The 27546-nt window shown below is 43.0% G+C and overlaps 1 protein-coding gene across 1 annotated transcript in view; it reads right to left on the bottom strand.

The window, feature by feature from the left end:
* gria4b (glutamate receptor, ionotropic, AMPA 4b) overlaps window positions 1-27546 on the bottom strand; it is a 185227-nt gene that overhangs the window by 35152 nt on the left and 122529 nt on the right. The window contains exons 6-12 of the mRNA XM_037748409.1: window positions 23524-23763; window positions 14149-14333; window positions 11303-11356; window positions 9376-9534; window positions 6408-6575; window positions 5091-5195; window positions 3412-3522 (exon numbers count right to left, since the gene is read on the bottom strand). Coding sequence (XP_037604337.1) covers window positions 3412-3522; window positions 5091-5195; window positions 6408-6575; window positions 9376-9534; window positions 11303-11356; window positions 14149-14333; window positions 23524-23763 — 1022 coding nt within the window. The remainder of the gene's footprint in view (window positions 1-3411; window positions 3523-5090; window positions 5196-6407; window positions 6576-9375; window positions 9535-11302; window positions 11357-14148; window positions 14334-23523; window positions 23764-27546) is intronic.

Below are 27546 nucleotides of genomic sequence, written 5' to 3'. Positions count from 1 at the left end.
ATCCAAACATGTCCTCCTCTCTCAGAGTTCCTTGAACAAAGGTCAAACAGAAACATAATTATAGCAGCACCTTGTCTGTATTTCTTGCCCTCTGGCAGATTGACAGTGTGCCAGGTTTAAAGTGCAATGGACGAGTTTGAAGCCAAAGACACACTTCATCAAAGCTTTCAGCCTTGTCCTGCCAATAAAGTGACAGTCAAACGTCGTCCTCCTCTCTGGGAGCTTCACTGTTGACGCACCAACATCCAGGCAGCTCTGAGACGTCATAGAGGTCTGTTATACTTTGAGCTTAAGACAAATAACGGCTATTTACACTATGAATTAAATTTCACCAGACTAAAGATCATGAGGTGGTTGCAGATCTATAAGTAGTAAAAGTGAACGGGCTAATGAAATGGATTTGCTAACAAATTTAGGGTTCTGAAACCAGTCAAAATCTAACCATAATGATCCAAATAAAAGCCAGAAGCAGCTGCCAGCAGAGCGCTAACAAACAGCAGTAGCTACAGTCGACACCCTTTTGGACTGTTTCCCATCGAAAAGCTTTTTAACTGTGTGTTGCCATTGTTAGATTCATTATTTTGTATTTGTGAGAAAACCTTTCCAAAAGCAAGCATATCAATTTTTCTTTGGAGGGGGAAATAACAAAAATATAGCCTCGGGTCTTGGGTTAGGGTTTCAAATTCGACAGAACCTGTCTGAAAAGCATGGGTACGAGTTTGGGTTCGGGTCTCGTGCAGAACTTTAGCGTGTCGCACTAAAAGAATATATGGCTGGCTCGGCGATGTCAACAAAGTGCGGAGAAGCTCTGATTACAACACACAGAGGGAGAGAGACTTCATTCTCTGCTCAGGTAGACATTACTCCTCTATATCTTTACATAGACGACAGTTGTTTGCTGCTATATGAACGCTCTAAATGTTGAATTTAGCACCTTCAAGTCGACAGTTACATGAAACAATTGATGCTGATTTCACTGCTGTGCATACAGCACCAAGAACAGGTCTGGGTTATGATTAGCCTAGCTTAATCACACGCTGAAACTAGAGAGCTACCAGCCTCCATTTAATGACAAACGAGAGCATTTCCCAACATGTTGAACTGCTCTTTTATAACTGCTCCTTACAAGTTCCTCAGACACAGAGGCAATATAACACCGGGACACTTCATTAAGTTTAAACAAACATTAAAAGCGGTGAAAGGCAGCCGTCATGATGTAACTATAATATCATGCTGCATAAAAAGCGTGATGGATATGAACTTGGATGATTATGAGAGCATTAGTCTTTCTAAGCTGTTTTAAAGCTTTCAGGAATCTGTCTAAGTGTGTAATGTACTGTACGGTGGAGCAGGTAGTCGGGGGGGAAAGTGATAGATTTAGAGCAGACAGGAACTCTCTTAGACATAATGCATATTCACATTCTGGTACCGCCTCACTTTATAGTTCAGGGTCCGTAAATCTTTGCAGAAAAATTACAAATTCAAATCAGGATGGGATTCAAGCTGCCACACAAACACACACCGGGCATGACATCGTATGAATCTAACACACACAAACAGGTGTAGTGGGAGCTTGTTTATGCTAGTAAACAGACACTGTGCTGTTTGGGAGCCTCAATGGGTGTCCATTCACGAGCACCGTCCTTAAAAAAAGACAGTCTTTTTTCCCTCCATTTGCATTTCATTTTCCTCTCGAGGGGCTCCATTACGGCTCTGAGTGGCTCCATTTCTTGTTCAGTTTGTCTGAACAGGGCGTCCATTAACACAGTCGCCGTGTCTCTCCTCTCGCCCAGTGTCTTTAGGGCTTCATTTTGGCTCGGGCTGCTGTGTCCGTCACTCTGCCATTAAGGGCTTTTCATATCCTGCTTGCGTCCAACTGGGGCTCAGTTTCTTAAAATGGGGTTCCTCATCAGGGGCTGAAAAGAGGGAGGATTGTGCTGAGCTGTGACTCTCCATTCCCACCTCCTTCCCTCCTCCACTCAGCTGCCACATGTACGCTCAAAATCTGGCTGCTTCAGCTGTAGTCAGAGTCACCGCTACAGCCAGAGATTGACATGCCATGCAAAGGCCATTCATTTCTATCATGTGTAAAATGCATGGATTGATTTTGTAGCTGTATGAAACTCTTTTTATGAACTCTTTTATCCGTGTAATGAGAAGAAAAACCTCAGCAACGGCAGCTGTTTGACTACCTTTTGAGATGTTTATTGGTGCAATAAAAGAGAATGTAAGTGACGGTAGTTGATTCTGGAGTTTATTGAAGTTTCTATCGTAGTAAAAGCAAGAAAGACTCTTGTTATCATGTTGTAACAAAGCATGTGTGATCCCTGAACTCTGGTCAGTCACAGCACACAACATAAGGGACTTCAGGCGTACGTAAGGTATTGAAATCTGAGCATTCTTGTCATCAGTCCGACGTTGGATACTTTTGCTATAAATCCTAGCATATATAATCAATGTGATGTTCAAGGAGTTTATCTTGCCACACCACAAATCTTGTTGCCGCTCCTGTATTCTGGTTTATTGAGGCTACTATTGGTGGATAATTGGTATCTCTAACCATTTTTATGATGGATTTCTCCCATTCTTTGCTCTAAAGGATGGCAACAAAACATACTTTTTTTGACATAGCCAAAAGAAGTCAAACTCTATCAGGGGGGGGGGGTTCAACTTCGAACATATAATCCCACCCACCGGGATTTGATTGGTTTAACTGTCGAATTTAGGCGGGGTTAAACGTCGATGTCATTGGTTCGGACTCCTCGACGGCTGCGTTCTTCTAACGTGCTAGAGTATTCTTACTTTTTACACAATTTCAAATACACGAAACACTATAAATAAGTCACATTAAGAACCATTTCAAAAACACCACATGAACTGCTGGGCTTGTTCTAAGTTACTTTAACATTTACCCGGACATTACTGATTTTAAATTACCGTTAATGATAGCTCCAGAGTAGCATGAACACATGATGGACGGTTTATTCTCAGGTAAATTGGAAAAACGATTGATGCTACTGGCCACGAATTTGACAGTTAAACCAATCAAATCACGGATGTTTACTTTATGTGCATCAATGATAAAATACAGCATCAAACAAGAACAATTACCCAGGAATGCAAAGTTCATGAAAAATAGCCGTTAACAGTGTACAAATACACAGAGTACTGAAGTAATACTTGTAAAGCTCCTTATTAAAAACTGAGGCACCTTACAAGGGAAAGGAGGTGAAGGATAGCAGAGCAGCTGACCACCAGACTTTAATACCAGGTTGTTGTGAATGTTGATGAACGCTCCAACAAGTGTATATGTGCTGGATAATAAAGTCTCCTGGCATTACTAATTTGTTAACAATATGAATGCATGTGTTTGTGAGTGTGTGTGTTGGCGAGTACATTCCGGTCTCTTACCATGATGGTAGTAACTACGACGGTGCGGTTCTCCATGCCGGAGGTGTCATTAGGAAGCAGCGGAGAGTCCTGGATCAGCACCAGTTTGTCTGCGTCGTTCCAGTAGCCGATCTGCAGGGATAACAAAGTATTAGATTGTGCATGTGTACGTGCTAACATACTGTATAACGGCATACTGCAAAAGGCACGTTGCATTATAATCATCATTCACAACACAAGTATAATTAAGCTTCATGATGTGATGAAAGGTAACGTTTTTTAAGTGTCAAAATGAGCGGTTACTACTTTCGGATTAAGGCCTTCACACACTGGAGGCGTGACGAATAAACAACACGACAATGCGAAATACTCGCCTGCGAATATTATATGTCTAGGGCTTTTATTGTGAAAGGTAAGAACGGAAGGAGTGAATCTGGCTTCAAGGTTGAAAGGAGTAGTAAAGTTTGCTTTCCACTGCCACTTCTTAAAAACTATATTGATGTGCGAATTGATCATACTAAAATAGTAGTTTTTGGTTTGATAAAATAATCTGGACTCAAATTCTATTTAAAACATCTTTTTGTTAACATCTTTTAACCTCATTTCACATCCGCTGATGATGATGACCATGTGATGTGGTTGAAAGCTTTGGACGTAGCAAGTAAGTAGATTCAAGATTATATTTTCAAACTGCTATTTCCAAAGCAAAAAATTTACTTTCATGTTCATTTTCTTTGTGATTTTTAAACATTTGTTCCTCATGCTGAGATTCCTTCCTCAGCCGAGACGCCGTCAAGCAAGATTACAATTTAAAGCTCGATGTCGTGCTGCTTCTTTTTGTCAGAAGCGATTTCATGTTCAGCTTCCAGAAGTCCTTCAGGGTCAAACTGACCGACTGGAACTGACAGACATGATATGTTGTGGTCACAATAACAGCATCTTCTGTCCATCCAGAGGAGGAACATACAAACATGGCAGCGCCGGTCGGCACCGCATGTGAATTTTTTTTTTAATATCTGCAAACCAATATTGTGTCAAAGTGATGTATTGATCTTGTAACAGACAGAGAGCTTTGACAGCGACCATAAGCAGCTATAAGTCAGAGAGAGTGGAGGTGCTGGGCGAGCCAGCTGGCTGCTGGTTGGGCCGCCGTTGGTGGGCAGCCAGAGGGAACGGAGAGCTGTGATTGGCTGACACCTCCGGCGTGCTGGGGCATTGGGATGATTGAGGAACATGGAAAATGTAGCAGAGACGCTGTGACACACACACATGCACACACACACACACGGTGTCCTGACAGGACCCTCGCTGTGCACAGGAAGACACGCCAAAGCAGCTTTTGATTGATGGGAACTCCTCTCTGCTTCCTTACCCCTCCTCCTCCTCCTCGTCTTCTACCTTGATTGCTCTCTATTTCATTTCATCCTCTCACCATCACTCTCACAAGTGCTCTCTCTCTCTTTTTCCCATTTCCCCCTGAATTTCGTCAACAGACATCCATCCTCTCACACCAGCAGCAGAGGTTTGTTTTTTACAACCTACTTATGATAATAGAAAAACGCCACACTACGTACTGTGTCGTCCCATCCCCCACATACCTCACATGACAGCAGAGGATATATTGTGTATGCTAAAATATACAGTATTGGACAAATATACACTCATAACAGAAATGTAAGCAGTGTGGTGTGATGTTTTACCCGTCTGGGTCCATTATTCTTCAGTTCAAACACGTCCATAGTGTAGTTGACCCTGCGGCCATAGTGGTCAAACTGGACATTACCTGTTAATCCCTGCAGCCGGACCTGCACACAATGATATGAACAGAAATAATATTAATTTACTCCACAGAGAGGTTGAAGGAAAAACGACAGCACATCAAGGTCCATTTTCTACTACAAGAGATTGTAATAAAGCAGCTTTTCACAAGGTGAAAAAAAGCAAATCAATACAAGTAAAAGGAAAAACACGGCCAAACCCTCATGGTACGTGTCCACGGGGGAGTTTTTGTACGCGAGGGGTCATGCAGCTTCCCAGTATTGAACGCTTAATGGGCGTGTCACTCGATAGATGATTGACAGTCAATCAATCAATCAGACTTTATTTGTATAGCACTTTTCATACAAATAAAATGTAACACAGAGTGCTTCACACAATACAACCTCCCTCATCTACACCCACAGCGAATAATTACCTCGTAATTAATAAAACATTCTATAATAACACCATTAAATAAAAACAAAAAGAGGAAATGCTGGAATACATCTCATCAATTTACAGTGAGGATACACCAGAGGCAGGGTTAGAAATAGATAAAAAAACTCTAACTTGGCATTTATACCAAGAAGCAGACCAGACTAGAATACATGAATAGATGGATAAATAAGGTACTCTTCCTTGAAACAGGAAATCACAACCCAGTGGGACATTTTCCCGGCTTTATTTCAAGCATTGAAGGGATAGTAGTGGTGTAAAAATAAACACACGAGCTACACCCTCCTAGACTTCCTGGCTGAACCTGATTGGACGAACGCTTTCACTCGGTCTGACTGCTGCCGGATTTTCAAACCGAACCAACATCGGGGCTCGTTATGTTACAACAATATATCACAGAAATGTGAAAACATTTGAGGCCAGAAATAAACCATCCAGTGGCTGAGTCTGTCAACAACGGTTAGTTTAAAAGTTCTTCGGGAGTTCCCAGAGGCGGCGAGTTGTGGTGGATGCCCCTGATTTTCATAAAGTAGCCTAGACCTCAACTTTATGCAAATGAGGAGCGGCCAACCTGACGCCCCGTCTCTCGGCATGGATGTATTACTAAACGGCCTAACAGGCTAAAACCATATAGCGTATTCCCAGCTTAATGGGGGAATTACGTGCTGTAACTATTTCTTGACGAAGCATAGGAAGAAAAATGTGTTCACCTCCATGTTTGTTTTGGTACTTTGGAGTAGAGGAACAAAAGTTTTTACAAGTAAAAGAAAAAGGAAGTAAGTTGTGATGTCTTATCCTCTCACCTGTTTGAGAGTGCGCTCCATGTCGATGCCTTGGTTCCACGGTGCGGCGGGGTTGGCGAGACAGTCGCCAGCGTTCCCCCGCCTGGAAATGTCTACCTTCTGCCTGCGCAGGTTCCTGAAGGCCTCGGCCATCACCATCACCCCGTCGTATGTCAGCGCTGAGGTGTACTGGGAGACGAGAGGAGGAGGTCAGAGATACAGACGTTACTGTGTGTTGGGTAATGTGCAGGTTTCTCTAGCGAGAAAAAACAGCTTTAAACACTGCAGTAGGAATTATGGCTCACCTCTGGCCTATTAGATTTATTAAAAGGAGATTAAAAACCTGGTGTGGACGCACCGTGTGATTTCTAAATTACAGTCTTTGTAACCTGGAAGCCACCCTGCTGCTCTGTCTGTTTTGGGTACATACAGTGCTGGGGGACACACACTAAGAAAAGGTATGAGGCCAATTAAATGCTGATTTAAGCTGGACGGGCAAAATGTTCTGCAATATTTGCTGGTCAGATCTCCTTAAAAACAATCTGCGTAAGTCTGCCTCTGAGAGCACGCTGAGTTTCTGCAGGGCCAGGCAGTCCGTCGTAACGGCTCGGCTGCTGCAGAGCGGCAGCAGCTTCACTACGCTCATTATTTTCTGGAAATGGAAAGAGAATGGAAGAGTGTATCCCCCCACAGTGTAAACCCTCCCCAATTTCCCCTAATCCATCTTTGACCCCGAAGACTCTGTGTTGCCTCTGATTATCTGCGTCCACAAGAATCACTCTCTCTGTCACGAACCATACATTTCCCCAAAATTCACCTCCGGCGCGGCACAAAACTAATTGAGTGAATGACGAAACGGCAGGAAGATGGAGAGTGAGCCGGGGAAAAAGAAAGGGAAAAGGCGAGTGTTTTGTCCGGCCGGGTAGCAGTCTGGCATTAATTATCCCGGCTAGCAGGAGTTCATTAACTTGGCCTCCGGCTGGGGGTGAATCCTATTCATTAGCCCACTGCTCACTGTGACATTATGGCTCTCTACGGAGACGGCTGCACTCTATCCCCCTGTTACTCTTTGACAAGCTGCCCAAAGTAACAACAACCGAGGTGCAGGATGAACTCACTAACAGCCGGGACCATCTTCACTGCTATTAGGGACACGAACATGGACACGGGGGCAAGAGGGAGTTGATTAATTCTTTCCATGTCACACATGAAGCCTGATTAAACACAAAAAGTGCTTATTAAGAAAGCTTATAGTATTATATTATACAGGCGTAAAGATCGTTCATCAGAGGTCACTGTCAAGGTCACATACGAGCAGCTAAGCTGAAATATTCATAATGATTGTGCAACACATTTGGCACAGATGTAGGTTCATATGTTATGAAAAGATATATATATATATCGGGGTGCTGCAAAATTTTATAATGCCACTATATGAGCAGGAGGGAAGCTATAATTCGAGCCCTTTGCATTAATTCCCCCGTCTAGCACTGCTTTCTGTTTACACCGGCATTACGATGGTCATGTGATATGCATTTTCAGGCGTAGTATGGACGGAGATTCATTCTGAAACGGCCCTAAAATGCTCGTCTGGATGGAGATCGTTTTTGTTTTAAAACGAAAACATATTAAGTGTGGATGTAGCCTTAGTGTGACTGGCCTGTCTCATTAGTTCACTACCTGCTGATTCCTGGAACTTTTAACACACCAGTCATTACATTTGTCTTTGCAAAGTGAGTAAACATGCCAGAGGAAGGTCTAAACTCACCGGTAGTGTCAGTATATTAGAAGAAAGACGGGCTGACTGAGACTGTAGACCAACGTAATGGGGAGCAGAGTAATTTAGTCTGAGTGGATTTCGAGGAGAGAGCAATTTATCAAGAAATGGAGTGGGGATAAAAACACACACATACACACATAACGTCATGTGATATCGCCCGGTGGTGTAAACTTTTAATTTGATCCACCCCGACCCATCAGCCACACACACACTGCTCGGCTCACTCCGTTTCCACTCCGCTGCAGCTGCTTTTTAAAATAGAAATCTTAGTTGGACACAGATTTGCTGCGGGGGTAGAGAAGGTTTGCAGACCACCGTGGCGTGATGCCTTCTTGCCCCGGTGCCATTTGCAATCTGTGCGCCTGAAGACGAATGTAAAGTGGGTCAGTCTGTCACATCTCTGCAGATGACAGCGGTGGACGAGGCGGAGCAGGTTGCTGCTGCTGCTGCCGATGACGACGATGTTTGTTCCGTGTGAATGTGTTTTTATCATAGTTTGTTATTTATTAGTTTTTTCATAGAGACATTTTTCACTGCATTTCTGTATCAGCATGCTGCTGCCTGCACACCTTGCAAACACGCTGCTGCTATATATCCATACCCTTTTCATCTTATCTGTCCTTTCTTGTATTATCTTTCTTTGCTTGCATCTGCTATTTTTTCGCTGTTGTAACAACTCCGGTCACCCCCAGAGGAATTAAAAGGCCGTGCCTTTGCATGTTTGAGCCCGTTGACTACAAATAGCATGTAGCACTATTCTTCACACAAATGCCATCACCCTATAGGTTGGTGTCAGCTCATTTCACTACAGTCTGAAAAATCCAATTGTAGAGATTTGAAACTGACCTGAAAGCTCACAAATGGGATTTGAGAGTTGGCTTTTGAGCACCAACTTTTTTAGTAGACACGACACAAGCAAACGAAGAAACATCTTCACCAACTTCATGACGACACACATGCAGCATTTAGAAAACATTCACCAATTTCACAGCAGATGAATCATCAATTTGACGACAAAACAATTAGAAGAAGCGCTGCAAGAAGCTCAAAACACAACAGAAACTGTTTCCAGGGGACACTAAAAGTGATGCACACGGCTGGGGCACGCTTGAATCCACCACCAAAGACTTTCCAGAGGGGTCCTGCATGCTCACAGCTACAGAACCAAATCACAATAAGATGTTGCATTGTTGATCTGATTTTACATACCTTGGGCGGGGCGTCCGAGCCCGGGTACTCCCTCTGATCCAGCTTATTCCAGCGCTGCATCAGCTTGATGACCATGGGGTTGCTGAAGTCGACCAGCTGGAAGCCTGTCACGTTGGCTCCGCCGTGCATGAAGCGCTCCAGGTTGATGTCCTTAAAACCCTTGAGGGACGACAAGGGGAGAGAACGGACTGAATCAAGTGATGGTAGGAAGAAACAATCCAGCAACATCAAAAAATACTCGGTAGGTATTGATGATTTGATCACAGCTGGCGAGCACTGAACTACCACTGAACTACTGTGAGGTAATTAAGAGCAGTTGGTCTAAAGGCACATTAGCGCTGATCCAGGATCACCATACCACTTATCATGTTCCTTGGAGGCCGTCAGAAGGAGCTGAACATTAAGGCAGTCTGTGTCAGACCTCAATAGTTGCCATAGTTATAAATTCAAGTCTGTTTTAATCCAATACCCACATGCCCGTATGGACACTGTACAGTAAAATGTTCCTGCTCTACATACTGGCCTTGAAGAAATCCCTTCATCTTCCAATAGAGATGAGGGACAAAATCCACAAAACATCGCATTGAGCCGAAGGTAACAAGAGGCTTCAGCAAACATCTTCCATCATTAGAGTCTGTTTGTGTTTCCCTGCTGAGCTGCAGTGGAGGGACAATACATCAGAGAGGAACTTCTTCTAAAAGTAACTTTAGAAGATGCACACTTGATGTGACTAACTCCACCTGCTAAAGCCTCATTTTAGATACCAGAAATTTAGTAGTTGATACCACTACCAGTGAAATTCCACGATTCTCGATATAAATTTGATAACACGGTGAAAAACAAAAGTAAAATAATAAATCTCATGTACTTCAACATCCACTCCTTTATTACCGTTTGCATGCTGGTTTTTGTTAGGAAGTTAAAAGGTTATAATTCACTCTCTATTACAGAATCTATTTTACATTGCTATGAAAACATCTCCTTCAAACATACTTGCCAACCTTGAGACTTTATTAGCAAGCTAAGTTGGCTAAGTAGCCAGTGGGCTGGTGGCCAACGGCAGAGCTGTAAAGATAAATTGAGGGCGTATAAATCTTTGGATGTCTATAGTTAACTATCCTTCAGTAAAGTCAGTCAAAAAGAGAGTCGTGCAATATCGGCGAAGTGTTTCAGAGATGGAGAGAAAAGGTTGCTAATAGTTTGTAGATGTGTAACTTTCTTTTCTTTTGCCTCCAGCTAACAACGTGACGTCATCATGACGTTGTCACAAAAAGGGTCTATAGCCAGCCCTTTAAAGGTCCCATATTGTAAAAAGTGAGATTTCCATGTCTTTTATATTATAAAGCAGGTTTAAGTGATATATAAATACTGTGAAAGTATCAAAACGCTCAATCCATGGAGAAATACACACAGCCCGTAATTCAGAAATTGTGCGTTTGAAACAAGCTGTTAGGATTTCTGTCCATTTGTGATGTCACAAATCTACAATATTTAGACCATTTCACAGTTTTAAACGTAAACATACTAAATGTTTCCCAGTTTATTTCCTGTTGCAGTGTATGTGAATGACATCAGCTGACAGGATGTACTGTAAACATGGACCCAAGCTGTTTCCTAGCAACGCAATTCCATTGCCATTCCGTTGAAATGCGCTAAAACGGAGCGTTTCAGACAGAGCATGAATACAGATGTATTCAGACAGACAGTATGAGGAAAGTAATGTGTTTTTTGAACATTAAAGCATGTAAACATGTTCTAGTAGAAACCCAAAATACAAGCATGAACCTGAAAATGAGCACGATATGTCCCCTTTAAAGATACAGTCTGCACATCAACACCGCTGGTACAAATGGACAGAGAGTACAGGGAGGTGATGGTGAGCAGATATGAGAAGGTACATGCGGTAAAGAGAAGAAAGGAAACTCACCAGGTTGGCCATGATGTAATGGTAGCCTTTGACATGTTTCCCGACACTGACGATCTGCGAGGAGGCGGAGCAGAAATCAACGTTAACCTGACTGGATTACAGCATAGCATACGTTAATCACACTAAACGATGCATGTGACAGGCGAGTGTGCGCGTCTTGACACGGTGGGACCGTCGAGGTTTAATCCATAGAAGATGGGACGTCTAAACAAATGAACGGGCGGTCATGTCAGCGTCTCACTGAGGAAGTAAACACTTCACGCTTTCACAGACATGACAATGCTTCTTCTCCACACACACACACAGGAGTACAAACACAGAGCTGCATCTTGGTGATAAAAACTGATTTTGAAAGCTGACATCTGCTGAGAAATCCCACCGGACATCCAAGACATCCAGTTAATAAGTTAATAAAAAAAATACTCTTGATTGATGTCAATTCCCCCAACATGCTCCACTGCTGTCAAGACCTGAGCAGCAGGTTGTGAAACTCGCCGACAGCTGTAATATGAAAGATTAAAATATGAACATACATCCATTATATTGATCTGGATCACAACATGGAGCTGGAGGAGAGATTAACATCCGATCCAGACTACTGAGAGGTCGGACATGAGTCAGTTTGTTCGTATTAAAGGATCTGAAGGTTTTCATTTCGTCAGTTGAAAGTAGGGCTGTCTTGAATACTTATGAACATACTTATAGTTTATAAGTATCTCCAATGCATTTTGTGTGTGAATGTTTGCATAAAAGTGGAAAAAACTCAATAAATTTGTTCTAATATTGTCTGATTATTATTGTGGTTATATTGAGGGGGAAAAATCCTTTTAATATTGATCTCCTCAACAACTTAAAATGTGCTCTTCACAGTGTTTTATGGTTTATCAAGCTTGTTTTGTGGGGAAGAGATGATAATTAAGTGTTACATTTAATACAGTGCTCTTTAAAAGGCAGAACAAGACATGCATATTTAACCTTAAGCTGCTGCGGCCTTTACGTTAATGCGCTGGCATTCAACTTGTGTATGCTGGAAATGTTACAGATCCGACCTATCAGTGACTTTAAAGGAAATGGGACTTTGCTGTTTATTCAGACGCCAACATGAAACATTGCTGACACATTTATATATGAGGCAATTCTTGGTCTGCTCCTCATCATGCAGAAAAGTGATGGACAATACTCGTTTGCGTTCTCAGGACTTCTTTATGCTTTCCGTCCGGAAGTAGGAAAAAGGGATTTTGTGTATTCTGTACCCTTGGCGTTAAATGCATTTAAATCTAAAATGAAAGAATTAGGAGCAGATTCCTTACAGGGATAGTTAGGGTGTTTTGAAGTGTGGTTGTATGAAGTACTTCTCCATAGTCAGTGTATTACCTACAGTAGATTTGGAGAAGCAGATAGGAGTACCAGCACGGGAGCAAAGCAATGTACTGCTGTGGACGGGGGCAGCAGCAAAACTTATTTTACACACTTAAAAGAATCAATATCAGTTAAAGTGTACGCTATATTTAGAATATTTTCACCAGTTTACCTCGCTGTCAGACAGCTATACTGTCTATGTTTCCGACGGGGGACTGCAGCCGTTATCTATGTTCTCACCGAAGCAACCAGACTCGCAGCCTCGATCGGATAGTTTGTTTGTGTTATTGTGTAACTTTGGTGAATCCAAAGTTACACAATAACACAAACAACAGGCAACTCCGGTGTTCTGCGAGGTAAAATTACAGGAGTCTTGTGGTTTTGACAAGAGCGAAGATGAATACAACGGCTTCAGTTTCCCGTCGGAAAGGTAAAGCAGTGAAGATATCCTAAATATAGTGTGCACTTAAACAGATTTTTTTTGGGGGTCTAAAAAAACTCTCCTGGTTAAATAAAGGTTAAATAAAACATAGAATAAATTACAAGGTGCATGTCTGAAAAGGTTTTTTTTTCAGTACACTACTGGTAACATTTAGTCACCTTTCTTGGACTTTAATTTCAACCTTCAGCCAATTATTTTTGAAGCTACTACGGTACAGTTTGTACAACTTGCAAATGAGCTGCCAGCACATTACACTCCCATCTGTAAGTGAAACACATTCGGAGACATTCAAAGTAACATCTGGTTGCTTCTAAGCCTTGATATGTGCTGACCGCGCTGTTAATAAGCAGCTAATGAGGCTCAATTATGTATTCAAATCCTGGTCCTGGATCAGGAGAACTTGGCAAGATGCAAAGATGAAGAGGACGACAGTTGGAATGAATACAGGCTAAAATAGATGTTCATGTTGTTGGCAGCAACTCGGACCACCGCCTGCACAAAACAAGTGTATCATCACACAAATACGACAGTCCGTCACATCTACTAGTGAGATGTTGTGAGTAGGAAGTCATCTGCTGTCTGCGGCAAAAGAGACTCTCACACATCTGCAGAGTAAATTGTTAGAACTGTGACAGATGTCAGAGTGGAGATTTCCTGAATAATTGAACAATTACAGAGACACCAGTTGTCCCGGGGAAAGATGGAGGTATGAGGAGAGGAAGAGGAGGAGGAGGAGGAGGAGGAGGAGGAAGGCACACATCATATTCTGAGTGTGCTTATGCCAACTAACACCACCTGAGATGCAAACAGACTGTTCTCATGTTCAAAACTTTCTAATTAGCACAAACATGCTAAAAAAAAAGTGACAGAAACAGTGAGTAAAGTATTAACTTCTGTTCATAGTAGATATTCAGTTTCTGGGATCCTGTTGTTCCTTTTCAGAGAAAAAAGTTTAGTAATTAAAGTTATTTTGCTGATCTTATGGTATGAACATAAAGAGATTTACACAGATAACAACTAAACGCTGCTGTCATGGTGGTATCACCTGCTCCAGCATGTTCTGCAGTCTCTCGGCCTCGAGGTCGATGACGAACTTCTTCTCCTGTCTCCGGTCCAGATCCTCCAGCAGCCGTCGGTAGCTGGCGTCATTGAAGTTCTCCACGCAGATGGCGCTGACCTGCCAGTTGTTTTGTCCCGCCTTCTCCATGATGGCCTGCAGGATGGCGTATCCTGATGCAGTCAAACACACAGGACAAGACACGTCAAATAAAATACAGGGAACAGCTTATCTTCACACAACACACCAGTATCTATTTATTTACTCCATCATAATGTAAAATAATGTTGTATTTATGTACTATTCATTTGTTTAGTCTCTTTGTAAACTTGAACAGTCAACATGCAAATTCTCTAATCAATGTGGTGGAAAGTTTCACTGAAAATGTGAGGAAACAAATGTTCTAAAGTTTATTGATTACTTTGGTTCAACACAGCCAAGTATCCCTTATAATTATAATTATATTGGACAATTCAGTGCAAGAAGAGGTTTTCCCTTTATGTAACGAGGTGACCTGTTCTAAAGGCCTAAAAATGTCTTATTCAGCTTTCGGATGTAGTTTGCTCCACCCTCACGTGTCCCTTCTGGTTGCAAAAAAACATGATGGTGACGGCCAAAAACCAAGATGGTGACGGCAAACAACTAAGATGACGACGGCCAAAAACCAAGATGATGACGGCCAAAAACCTAGATGATAACGGCCAAAATATCAAGATGACGACGGGCAAAAACCAAGATGACGACGGCAAACAACCAAGATGACGACGGCAAAAAAACAAGATGACGACAGCCAAAAAACCTAGATGATAACGGGCAAAATATCAAGATGACGACGGGCAAAAACCAAGATGGTGACGGCAAAAAACCAAGATGACAACGGCAAACAACCAAGATGACAACGACAAAAAAACCAAGATGATGACGGCCAAAAACCAAGATGACAACGGCCAAAAAAACAAGATGGCAATGACAAAAAAAACAAGATGACGATGGCAAAAAAGGCCAAAAACCAAGATGACAACGGCCAAAAAGGCCAAAAACCAAGATGATGACGGCCAAAAACCAAGACGCAAATGAAAAATAGTGCATGTATCGCATGGTTGTCTGTGTGCGTATTTTGATGCAGATCTGGATCCATTTTCTCTTGTTTCTTCCCTGAATGCTTGTTATCTGTCAGTGTAACACCTCCTGAATTTGTTTACTGATGCAACTGAGGCTGATTTACTTCCTGGCTGAAATATGGCACATTGGATGATGTGAAAAGACAAAACACATTGCTTATAATTACTGGTTTGACTCTCAAACTGGCTTTAGTTGACACAACGTCCTTGGCAAAACAATCTCTTTCCAATGTAAAAGAAACTCCTCTAAAGCTCTTAAGTTTTTCCAACCAGCTCCTGGCTTTTGGTCCAGACTCCATGAGTCTGATGTGACACTAGACTCTTGAGGTGGGGGGGGACCCTTGCTGTCAGGTTTGTGTATGAAGAAGATGAGTGTCAGAGAGGAAACCGAGGAGCTGTGAGGGCGGCTGTTCTCCAGCAGGAACAGATGTCCCCCTTAAACGGCCCCTCCTGGTCGCCATCACAATCTGGCAACCCGTCTCCCTTTGCTCCCAATTAGTGGATTAACCTGTGCTCTGGCAATCCGGCTCCCTCTCCACCTCCTCTATCCCCTCCCCGGATCCCTGCTCCCCATTAGAGGGATGTCGATGCCAGGAGGGACTGCTGGTTGAGACGTTAACACGCCATGTATCATCTCCGGATGTCCTCAGTTACCCCTGAAGGAAGACCTGGTTCATGACCAGAAACCCAGATGGGACGCAATCATTTTTCATTCTCTCAGATACAACAAAAGACAAATGGGGTTTCAAAAGCTAGAAGAGATCAAATGTGCTTTGATGAGGTCTTTGTTCTCTGTTTTATTTTATGCCATTATTATTAGTTGACATTAGAGAGATGGCGAATAAAAGGTCTCCTGTTGGACCTGAATCGTGGATGTTGCGGTTCACAGTCGGCAACACAGTGCCCCCCTTTTTCTTTTTAAAGGCCAGAATTTTATTATATTCTACTCGACAAACTTGCCTATTGAAGCGTATAGAAGGATTTTACTTTTTTACCACTTTTGCCAAGAAATATGACGAGGAGATCATGCATAACCAGCCTAGTCAGAGCAAGTGGCTCATGACGATCCGGAGTCAGTTACTGAGATATTTCAGTCTTCTATCTTCTCTTGGGGACATAGATAGTCGTCTGTTAATTGATCAATCTCAGTTTACAATGCACATCTGTTTTTTTCTCCAAGGAGGAAAACCCAAAACCCCCAAAAAGCTGCTTTCAAGACACTCAACGTCTCCAGCTCTCCTGGTGTGAACACACTTTATTTCTTTACTTAGCGGCGTCTGTGTCTACCTGCCGAGGGACCGCAGTCGGATAGTAGCTGGTGGCTAAATCAGATACAAAGCGTGTCCTATTATTGCTGGAAATGAAGCTTTGCGTTGACAAATAAACAGAGTAAAAGGAGAGACTGTGTGTGCAGGGTGGGACGCTACAGGCAGGGATAAAAACAACTCCCTGCGGTAGCTGCAGCTACTTTGCTGCTATTGACTGTATTGACTGAAGCTGCTTCAGCTACAAATGAGCAGCTGTTTTGGCTCACTGTTAGTGTGAAACATGTCATTACTCTGCTGTGCTGCTATCCTTCTCGTTTGGCATGGAGTCAATATGTTTGAGGGCAGAGGTGCGATAGTATGATGGTGTAATGTAAAACCTACACTGTGAACAAGTAGTGGAACTGCTTCATTATGCTTTTAATCACAACATGACACCAGACTGCAGAGTAATAGCTTCTTTTGAGGAGTCTCCATGAATTTCATTTGTTGGTACAAACCAACATTTTTTGTTTCTTTTATGCTACAACTGATTTTTTAATGTTTCCAGCTGATTCATTTTAAAAGGAGAAGCCGATAAAATGTGTCTTAAACCACCACATTCTCCCTCCTAACTCGTCAAATACCGCCGCTTGGTCAGCGCCCTTCAACATCGGAGACAAAGTGCTTTTGGACGGAGAGAGGACGGCGTGTCAATAAGCGCTCGTTACATGCATAGTGTCCTTTCAAAATACATTTACATTTTCACAGGAAGTTAGGTTTAGGCAACACAACCACTTAGTTAGAGTTAGGAAACGGTCGTGATTGACGTTAACTTCACTGACTAGTGACTCACGTGATTTCTGATTTAAATTGCTATAATTGAATATAAGTCTATTACAGTGGCGGCCAAAAACCAAGATGGCGACAGCCAAAAAATAAGATGGTGACAGCCAAAAACCAAGGTGGGGACGGCCAAAAACCAAGGTGGGGACGGCCAAAAACCAAGATGGTGACCTCCAAAAATATAAGATGTCGACTGCCAAAAACCAAGACGGCAATAGCCAAAAAATAAGATGGCGATGGCCAAAAAACCAAGATGGTGACGGCAGAAAAACAAGATGTCGACTGCCAAAAACCAAGATGACAACGGACAAAAACCAAGATGACGACGGGCAAAAACCAAGATGACAACGGACAAAAACCAAGATGACGACGGGCAAAAACCAAGATGACGACGGGCAAAAACCAAGATGACGACGGGCAAAAACCAAGATGGCAACTGGGAAAAAACCAAGATGACGACGGGCAAAAACCAAGATGACGACGGGCAAAAACCAAGATGACAACGGGCAAAAACCAAGATGACGACGGGCAAAAACCAAGATGGCAACTGGGAAAAAACCAAGATGACGATGGGCAAAAACCAAGATGACGACAGGCAAAAACCAAGATGACAACGGACAAAAACCAAGATGACGACGGGCAAAAACCAAGATGACGACGGGCAAAAACCAAGATGGCAACTGGGAAAAAACCAAGATGACGATGGGCAAAAACCAAGATGACGACGGCCAAAAACCAAGATGTCGACTGCCAAAAACCAAGATGACGACGGGCAAAAACCAAGATGACGACGGACAAAAACCAAGATGACGACGGGCAAAAACCAAGATGACGACGGGCAAAAACCAAGATGACGACGGGCAAAAACCAAGATGACAACGGACAAAAACCAAGATGACGACGGGCAAAAACCAAGATGACGACGGGCAAAAACCAAGATGGCAACTGGGAAAAAACCAAGATGACGACGGGCAAAAACCAAGATGACGACGGCCAAAAACCAAGATGTCGACTGCCAAAAACCAAGATGACGACGGGCAAAAACCAAGATGACGACGGACAAAAACCAAGATGACGACGGGCAAAAACCAAGATGACGACGGGCAAAAACCAAGATGACGACGGGCAAAAACCAAGATGACGACGGGCAAAAACCAAGATGGCGAAGGCCAAAAGACAAAATGGTGATGGATAAAACCAAGATGGTGGCATCCAAAAAACAAGATGGCAACGGCCGAAAAAATGCAGAACTCTTCTAAAGGCTTCTAAACATCGTTCCACAAACCAACGGGTGTCGTCACGGTGACTACGTCCACCTCTTATATACAGTCCATGGTCGTCTCGGATGACAGCCACTACATAAAGAGCCAAGATGGCGTCGGCTCGAGGCAGAGGAAATGCCCATCTTCCTCATCTCCCACCCGGCTCTTTCATGACTTCATATCAGACTAAAAGGTTCAACTGTTGAGTAAAACTAACAAAAATCTAATTACTAGAATTAATAGTATTAGAATAGAAAACTAAATTAAAACCCACTCTGTTCTCTCCGCTGTTATCTCACCAGATACAAATCAGCAGCTGGAGTGAGCTGCTTGTTCAGTATCTACGGTATCCCATCATGCCCTATTGTGCCGCATGGACAGGAAGCCGCAGTGGTGGCAGTGAAGGCGAGTGCGGCGTGCGAGGGGGGCCAGCTGATTACCAGCTGATAAATGTGTAGCCCCGAGGCTGTATGTGGAGCAGCAGCCAGCCGCAATCAGCATCAGCGTCAAAGACACCGCCACCGCCACGGGCCAACGCACGTTGTTCTGATTGAAGCCGAGCTGGACGCTAGATGGAAACAGCTGCAGCGTGCGGCGAGGACAGGAAGTGCACATCTGGGTTTATGTGTGTTTCCTCCCTGTTGATCTCTTCAGTGTGTGACGGATATCGTCAGCGTCTTCATCCTTCCTCCTTCCTCACTGAGTCCGTCCTTTCCTTTCCTCTTGTTTCCTCTCCTCTCTTCTTTTCTACCTCCTTGTTTCCTCTCCTCTCATTTCCTTTCCTCCCTCCTTGTTTCTTCTCCTTTCCTTTATCTTTGTTTCCTCTCCTCTCCTTTCCTTGTTTCCTCTAATCTCATTTCCTCTCCTCTCCTTTCCTTTCATACTTCCTTGTTTTCCTCTCCTTTCTCTTTCCCCTCTTCTTTCCTTTCCTCTCATTACCTTTCCTCCCTCCTTGTTTGCTCTCCTCTGATTCCCTCCCATCTTCTATCCTTTCCTACATCCTTGTTTCCTCTCCTCTCATTACCTTTCCTACCTCTTTGTTTCCTCTCCTCTCATTACCTTTCCTTGTTTCTTCTCTTTTCATTTCCATTCCTTCTTCCCTTTTTCCTCTTCTCTCATTTCCTCCCATCTTTTTTCCTTTCCTACCTCCTTGTTTTCTCTCCTCTCATTACCTTTCCTCTCATTTTCTCCCAAGTTTGCTCTCTCTGTTCCGTGTTACCTCTCCTTTCCTTTTCTTGTTTCCTCTCCTCTCATTTCCTTTCCCTCTTCCTTGTTTCCTCTCCTCTCATTTCCTTTCCTACCTCCTTTTTTCCTCTCCTCTCATTACCTTTCCTCTCATTTTCCTCTCCTTTCCTTGTTACCTTTCCTCTCCTTTTCTTGTTTCCTCTCCTTTCATTTCCCTTCCCCTTTCCTTGTTTCCTCTCCTCTCATTTCCTTTCCTACCTCCTTGTTTACTCTCCTCTTATTACCTTTCCTCTCATTTTCTCCCTCATAGTTTCCTCTCTCCTTTCATTTACTCTCCTGTATTGTTTCCTAATCTCTTGTTTCCTCTACTCTACAAATTCATGGAATTTTTTTGTATATTATTATATACTATATATATGTGTATATTATTCTGTGTGTATATGTACCTTTATGTACTATATGAGTGTGCGTATAACAGTATTTATGGGACTAGTAGAGGAAGCTAAAGGGAGCAGCTCTGACTACAGTATCTGTGGAGCTGTGGAGCTGCGGTAGCTGTGATTCAGGGAGTCAGACTGGCGCTCATTGACTGAGCTCGGCCATGCGTGGGCTCATTCTACATTATAGTCGATACTGGATGAATGGCTGCCCGGCCCTGTGTGTGTGAACAAAATCCTCAGGCCAAAGTGCTGCCGCCTGCACCCAAAAGCCTCCTGAAAGGCAGCCGCATGCGCACACAGACACACTAATACGTCCGTATACAGCCAGCCAGTCACTGCTGACATGCACACACACTCGCACACATTCATTCCCTCTAACAAAGACACAAGTCCTCATGACATTTGAGGATTTTAAAATATGCACGTCTGCCTCTTCAGAAGCTGAGTACACTCCTACTCACACTACTACTTCATGGATAGAGTGTGCAGTACAAATACTCCACAAGAAATACAAAAAAAAATAATAATCTGGAGGACGGTGCTTCTGCTTTCCTCGCAGAAAGAAGACTTTGACTGAAAAATGCTCGTACAGAACTTCTCTTTCATGCAAAACCAGGCAGCAAAAGAGATTTACGGTGATTGCAATCAATAAACACGTCTACAAATGTTTCATTACAACATGAAACAACTAGTAAAATTGCCCTCAAATACGACCGGAGTCCTTCTGAAAGAAATCCAACAAAATAGTTTATCTATGAAGAATGACTCATTCCGTCCAACCATAGCTACCCGCGGTGAGCCAGTCATGTTTTTCATATCTGCTGTGTTGCATCCAGTATGTCCTCGACAGCCAGTGTTTCCCACTGTTAGGATGACAGCCACTTCCACAGAGCGGCTGAGCTCAAACATCAGCCAACAGTCTGTTGAAATACGGCTGCTGACTGATTTCAGCACCACGGACAGAGACATCAGGGCTGTTGAGCTCCAGAAAATTCACCACATATATAACTGGTTTTCTTTTTAAAGGTAGAGTTGGTAAAGATTTTAGAAACATCTTTGCTATAATTGATATTCTCTTTACATCCTGACTAGGGGTGTCACGATTCTCCAAATCAACGATTCAATTTGATTTTCGATTTAAACATGTCGTTGTTCGACTATGGAGTCCTGATTCGTAAAGATCAACAGATCATTGTTTTTGTCATTTACATGTTCAAATTCTTCTTTAAGAAGAGAACTGAACTCCCTTTCATTTAGAAAGTGTTTCAAAAATTAGTCTACAATATAAAAAGCTGCATCTTTTCAATACCAGTATCTGTGTGACCCACCTCAGCACAGAATCAATACAAAAACAAAACATAAATCTCTCTGCAGTGAATTACAAGTGGGCTGTAATCTATAAAAATATGGTTTTCTTGTCATGTACTGTCGTGCTTGTTTCTCTCTCTCTACTCTGATCGCTGTGTGTCACTGAGGGCAGAGGCGAAGCTTTTGACAACCTGTGCGCGGAGCAAAGAGACGGCACTCGCAATCAGCTGAAAAAACATGTGTGTAGGCTGAAATTCAATGTGTTGTTCTGTCGGAAGATACAGTGACTTAATGTTAAACCAAGTAAGAGTATAGGAGCTATGATGAGTAAGGAAACTAACTAACTAACTAAAGTCCGCTAGCTGCTAGACTAATTCATGCAGTGTAAAATGCCGCAGACATGCAGGAAGTGCCCTGAGTATCGTAGCAACAGGGATGGCCTACATTTCCCATCATGCATGCCTAGTCCCGAGTGCTGGACTGAGTAGTTTAAGTGTTTGTTTTAGTGTTTTGTTAGTGTAATTTGTCTAGTCAGAATATGATAGCTTATGTTCGTAATTGTGATTTTCGTGCTGGTTTATAGTTCAAACCATGAGTGAGGTGGCTGTTACATGTCTTAAGTGCAGCTGTAATTTCCTTCAAACGCACAGGAGGGGGTGGAGTCGGAAAAAATAAAAGCAATCATCGATCTTGCTTTTAATTTTGATGATCGCTCGATTTCAGATTTAGAATTAAAATCGTGTCACCCCTAGTTTTGATGGCAGATTGAGGCTTAAAGCAAACTAAAAGTCAGCTCCCGTGTCTGTGGGGCAGCGTCGTCGTACAGATAGAGGAACCTTTGTTGTGTTTTCTGAGAACACTTGATCAGATACTAGTGGGTTTTGTTGAGAGGAGAGGAGGCTTTTTACCCAGTGAAGCGTGTACAACCTGAGATAAGAGAAAAGAAGGCAGGGAATGAGTTGTTCTGAAGGGAGGCGGTCCTGATACTCTGTAGCTCCTATAGAGCCAATCTGCTCAGACACTCACTGCAGTCTCCTCCGCAGCAGAGACAGAATGAAACCCCCCCACCACTACCTGGTGGAAAATGTATGAAAGCGAGATGTGGAGATGTGATCCAAGCAGTAGCCCGTATCCATTCTGTCTTGTAATGGAAATGTGACACGGGGGGGTGAGTAAGTACAAACCTATTGACTCTGAGAGTGTGTGTATGTGGTGAGAGAAGAGGAGAAAAAATGAAAAAATCCACAGAGAGAGAATGAGAGAAATACTGTGTCCTGGTCGTCAGGAGGGGAACGGAGCCAGAGACAGATGGAGAGAGAGGTCCAACACCATCCACAACACTTCTAACAGCAGCTGCACAGCAATATTGATCACTCGGTGGCCCCAAGACATGTCGTGGCTTAAAAACAGCCATTATTTTAGCGCCACATCCATTCACACCTCTGTGCTCGCCATGTAGGGGGCACGAGGGCAAAGACACACCACAAACCCGCCTGCTGCTGCTGACACATTTAGTGCAATTAAATCCAATCATTTTGAATTAAATATACCTATATTTAACTCGTGAGCTCGTGTTTACAACATGGTAAGTCGTGTACACGATATGCTTGGTGTTCAAGTCGTGAAAACACCGCTGCTAGGCAACGGCTATATTAACGTTTCTGTTGGCGTCTAGAAGCCACAGAGGATAACGATTTAGCAAGCTAGCAAGTTGGTAACATGATGCAGGAAATGCAAAAGGCATAACGACAGAGGAGTTTATTTTTTTAGTTTTTGAAACGATCCATGGACGATGGGTTTATTTTACTGTGTAACACAATAAAGTCACCAGAGTGGAAGAATCAGTTCACTCGGTGCTTTAAAAGGTTGTTAGTTAGAACACGCTGACGCTGCACGTGTCTGACTTGTATATAAACTTCAAGAGGAAGGACAAAAGCAGTCCATCGTCATCACTCACCCCGGTCGGTGTCGTACAGGAAGACGAACTTGTTCCAGTCGTAGTGGTCGAGGAGGGACAGCAGCGCCCCCCGGATGGACGGCCGGAGCTGCAGGGTGAACTGGCTCTCGCCCTCGGTGGGGAAGCTGGGCGTGATGAGGGAGATGTGCAGGGCGCTGCAGAAGGACGTCAACGTGTGGACCGAGCGCTTGTCGTACAGGCCGAAGATGGCGAAGACACCGCGGGAATACTGGGAGCAAACTGGGGAAGAGAGGAAAAAAAACTATTAATAAATAAGAAGATGGAGTTGTCAGACTGTCAGACCCTGCTGAAGTCAAATGAGAGGTTTTCTAAAGACAGCTTTTGTTCAAAGGGGCCAAAATCAACGCAAAATGAAAGTTCCTTAGATTAACTTTTAGTAAAAGTAGCAATAAAACAGAGTAGAAATACTCTAAAACATGTCAAGGGATTTACATAAAATGAAAGCAGCCAAATGAAGACAAACTGGAAACCAAAACAATGCGCTAAAGGAGGCTAAAAGTCTTTGTAGAGCTGTCATTTGATCCAAAATCTACATAAATAAAAGATTAATGCAGCTTTAAACATAATACATTTGTAATATATTTACATTTCCTTATCGGCCTCTCCTGTTTGAATAAAAAGCTAATTGTTATTCCATCTATTATCCTCAAATGAAGCATCCACACAGTTTATACAACGAGCACGCTGTCAGGCTGTGAATCAGTTCACTTATCTTTTATTAAGCACATTTCCCCCCCGTGATAATTTCATTGTGTAGCAGCGAATCAACAACACACACAATGAGGGCTCATCTCCAGAGACAAACACAGCTTCTTCTTTTTTTTTAAATGATACAAATCTCGGCGCAACGCCAGCAAGCTAATACCAGCAGAGAGGAAGTTTCCAGTTTCCTTTGAATGAATAGAAAGAACTACGACATGATATCCATCTTATTGGACAAACGCACCTGAGCAGATGATGAAGACAAAAGAAGGCACGCTGTTCTGAATGACAACTGATGGCTGGGACATGCAGAAATCACCACAGCAATGAATGCTTGGCGCCACGACTGGAGACAAAACAACAAACCATTATCCCACTGATTACCACTTTAAATCCTTTCAAGGGAACCGCTGAATGCAGTAAACACAGATCAAACCAAAACGCATCCGTTTCCTCTGAAGCTTTCATCTCATTTAAACACCAACAACAGTAGCGACATCTCCTCGTGGCGTGTTGAATCATTCCCCTCGCTGTTGTGTAGATATATTCAGGAGGACGTCTTCCCAGTTAACATAACACATTCACGCTGCTTCACGACTTCAAAACAACACAAAATGAACCCGCGTCTGTCGTGTTTTATTGGTCAGACTTTGAATTAAAACTCCATGTTTCCATAAAGCTGTGCACACATGCACAGTGTCGCCCGCTTAAGGAGATCTCCTCATTATAGAAAGGTTTGGCTGTCTACAAGAGGCGCGCCATAATTGCACACTTTTTACACACAACAACAGAAAGGGAAGATAATGAGCATCCTCTGCCAGTTTCCGGGTACGAGGAGAAATCAGAGCGAGCGGTAAAAACTGGAGGAAGAGCTCAAGATGTTCCCGTTGTTAGAGGAAAATGGGGGGAGGGGGAGGAGGGGAAGCAAACAAGAGAGCTGCTTTACTGACAAAGCCATTGTTTCCATACGGAGAGACGAACTCTACTGTAGAGACAGAGAGCAGCTTCCTGCCTCACTGAGACAAACAGTCAGAGAGACGGTTGTACACACAATTAAAGTACATGGAGGTGCCGGGAACTACAGGAAAAAACACACGGTGGTGGAGTTTGTTGTAACATCAGAGCTGAAAGTTTGCTCTTCCTCGTGTCATGACTCATTTAAAGTCAGTGTCAGTGTCGGCCGGGGAGATGTTACTATAAATATTTATCTTCATAGATCTGAAGAATTGTACCTGACTAGACCTGTGATACCTCATCTCAGATGATGAACCTGTCGACTTTCAAGTCAAACTGAAACCTGAAACCTGAAAGATGTCCCTTTGTTTGCGGTGAATATTACAACCCCATTTCACGCCAAAGTGTGCAACAGACCCGCCTGTCCACCAGAGGATAGCGTGTCAGTGTCACGTTTTGCCTCGCAGATACGCTGTATTGAGCAGGAGGCGACAAAGCCATTGACTTAGGAATAGGCAACAAAACCACCTAGTTAGGTTAAGATAAACGTCATGGTTGGCCTTAAAATAAGTACGTACCCAAAGTAAAATATGTACGGCAACAATGTAACATCACTACAGAAAACGTGTGGCAAATGTCACTAACGTACCCTACAAAACACAACACCAGTCTCCTGGTTGAAAGGCCTGTGTTTGTTGGACCCATCCACCTGAAATAGCGGTCTTTCTCCCCTTTTTTACGTCATTACATTGCAGTGAGTACAGACTACATGGCGTGAAAATGACACGCCTAAAGCAAGAATGGGGTTCTTATTGCACACTTTTGCCTTGAGTAATATCGTGTCATTCACACGCCTTTTTGTGCAACCGGGCTGATTTATAACATTGAATCTAACATGAAAGGCTAGCGTACATTCTGCTTGTTTTACTGATGAGAGGGAAAAAAACAGAGCCTGTTAACTCTGCCTAAATACATTTATTTGATTTATCAAATCTCTTCGTAGTGGCTGGTTTTCCTATTCAAGATAATATACAGTAAGGTGATGCGGAAATGGCAGTAAAACTGGTCAGGAAGATTAAATTTACGCACCATTTTACAGCTGCTAACGTAGCACAAACACACACACGGTCTGTCGGACACTGCGCCTGGCAGACACACAGATGACAACCTGCTAAACTAAACTAAATGTGCGGTGGAGACTTTTACTGGGAAAGTGGCTGCATGTGTCCTCGACACTACACGCAGCGTCAGTAACGCTCCCGGACGGGTGAACTGGGGACTAAGTTGTCTGTTGTGCTCACACACTGCAGCTGGTGCACCGCTGCATGAGACGCACTAATGTTGGCGGTTAATAATATATAATACATCGGTTAAAATTAGCACACCAACTAGAGAGTTTGATAAGATCTGGGTGGATTTCTAACGTTCTTGGAGACCCAAGACCCAACGTCAGAGTATTTATTGAGCACTAGTCAGTCATTAAATAACTTTTATTGATTGGCTATATGCAGCAGTCTATGTATGTAAAAGAAACAACAGCATTCTGACTGATTATTGCACAGATAGGGGGTGCCGTCATGAAAACTGAGAATATATAACATGCATTTCTCTGTATGTTGGGTACTGTTTTGTTTTTTCATCTCAAAAGAGAGAACAGGTAATTTACAGAGAAGATCTGAATGCTGGAGCAACAAAAAAAATACTGCAGTTACTGCACATATGGACACACCTTCTCCCTGAGGACCACAGTGACTAACATTTACTCTGAGGGTGTGTGTGTGTGTGTGTGTCCATATCGAGTGATGGAGGCTCGCAGGATTCGTGGTAGAGAGAGCGTCCACTCAAGCAAGAAAGCAATCCAGAGGTTGGTAAATCCACACAGCCCACTGATGTCCCCTCAAGGGACAAGATGACATAAAAGCACACACATCCCTAAATATGTCAACCCACCCCCACCGTCTCTCTAGATGCTACTGTACATGCAGAAATACCGGACTGAATAACAACACATCAACATGTGAGGACAGCCGCCGGTCTGAGATGAAAACCTGATCAAACTTTGTCTCCCTCTGCTGTGTTTGTCTCTAATTACTGCCTCATTCATACCAAGGACTCCTGAAACTGATAACACATAAAACAATACTACCACTACAAAAGATGTTATTTTATTTTAACTGCTGCACTCTCACTCTCTCTAATCAGTAGATCAGCAGAAGTATAAAGTAGCAGAAAATGGACAATACAAGTATCTCAAAACTGTATTTTCAGCGAATCTTCTTGCCACAAAAACGTGTTAAAAGCATCATGAAAAACATCAGCGTTTTGGAAACCCTGCAGCAGCTGTCT

This window comes from Sebastes umbrosus, chromosome 17, assembly GCF_015220745.1.
Source record: "Sebastes umbrosus isolate fSebUmb1 chromosome 17, fSebUmb1.pri, whole genome shotgun sequence".
Lineage (NCBI taxonomy): Eukaryota > Metazoa > Chordata > Actinopteri > Perciformes > Sebastidae > Sebastes > Sebastes umbrosus.
Note: the sequence above shows the minus strand (reverse complement) of the source record. Positions and strands in the feature narration are given on the sequence as shown.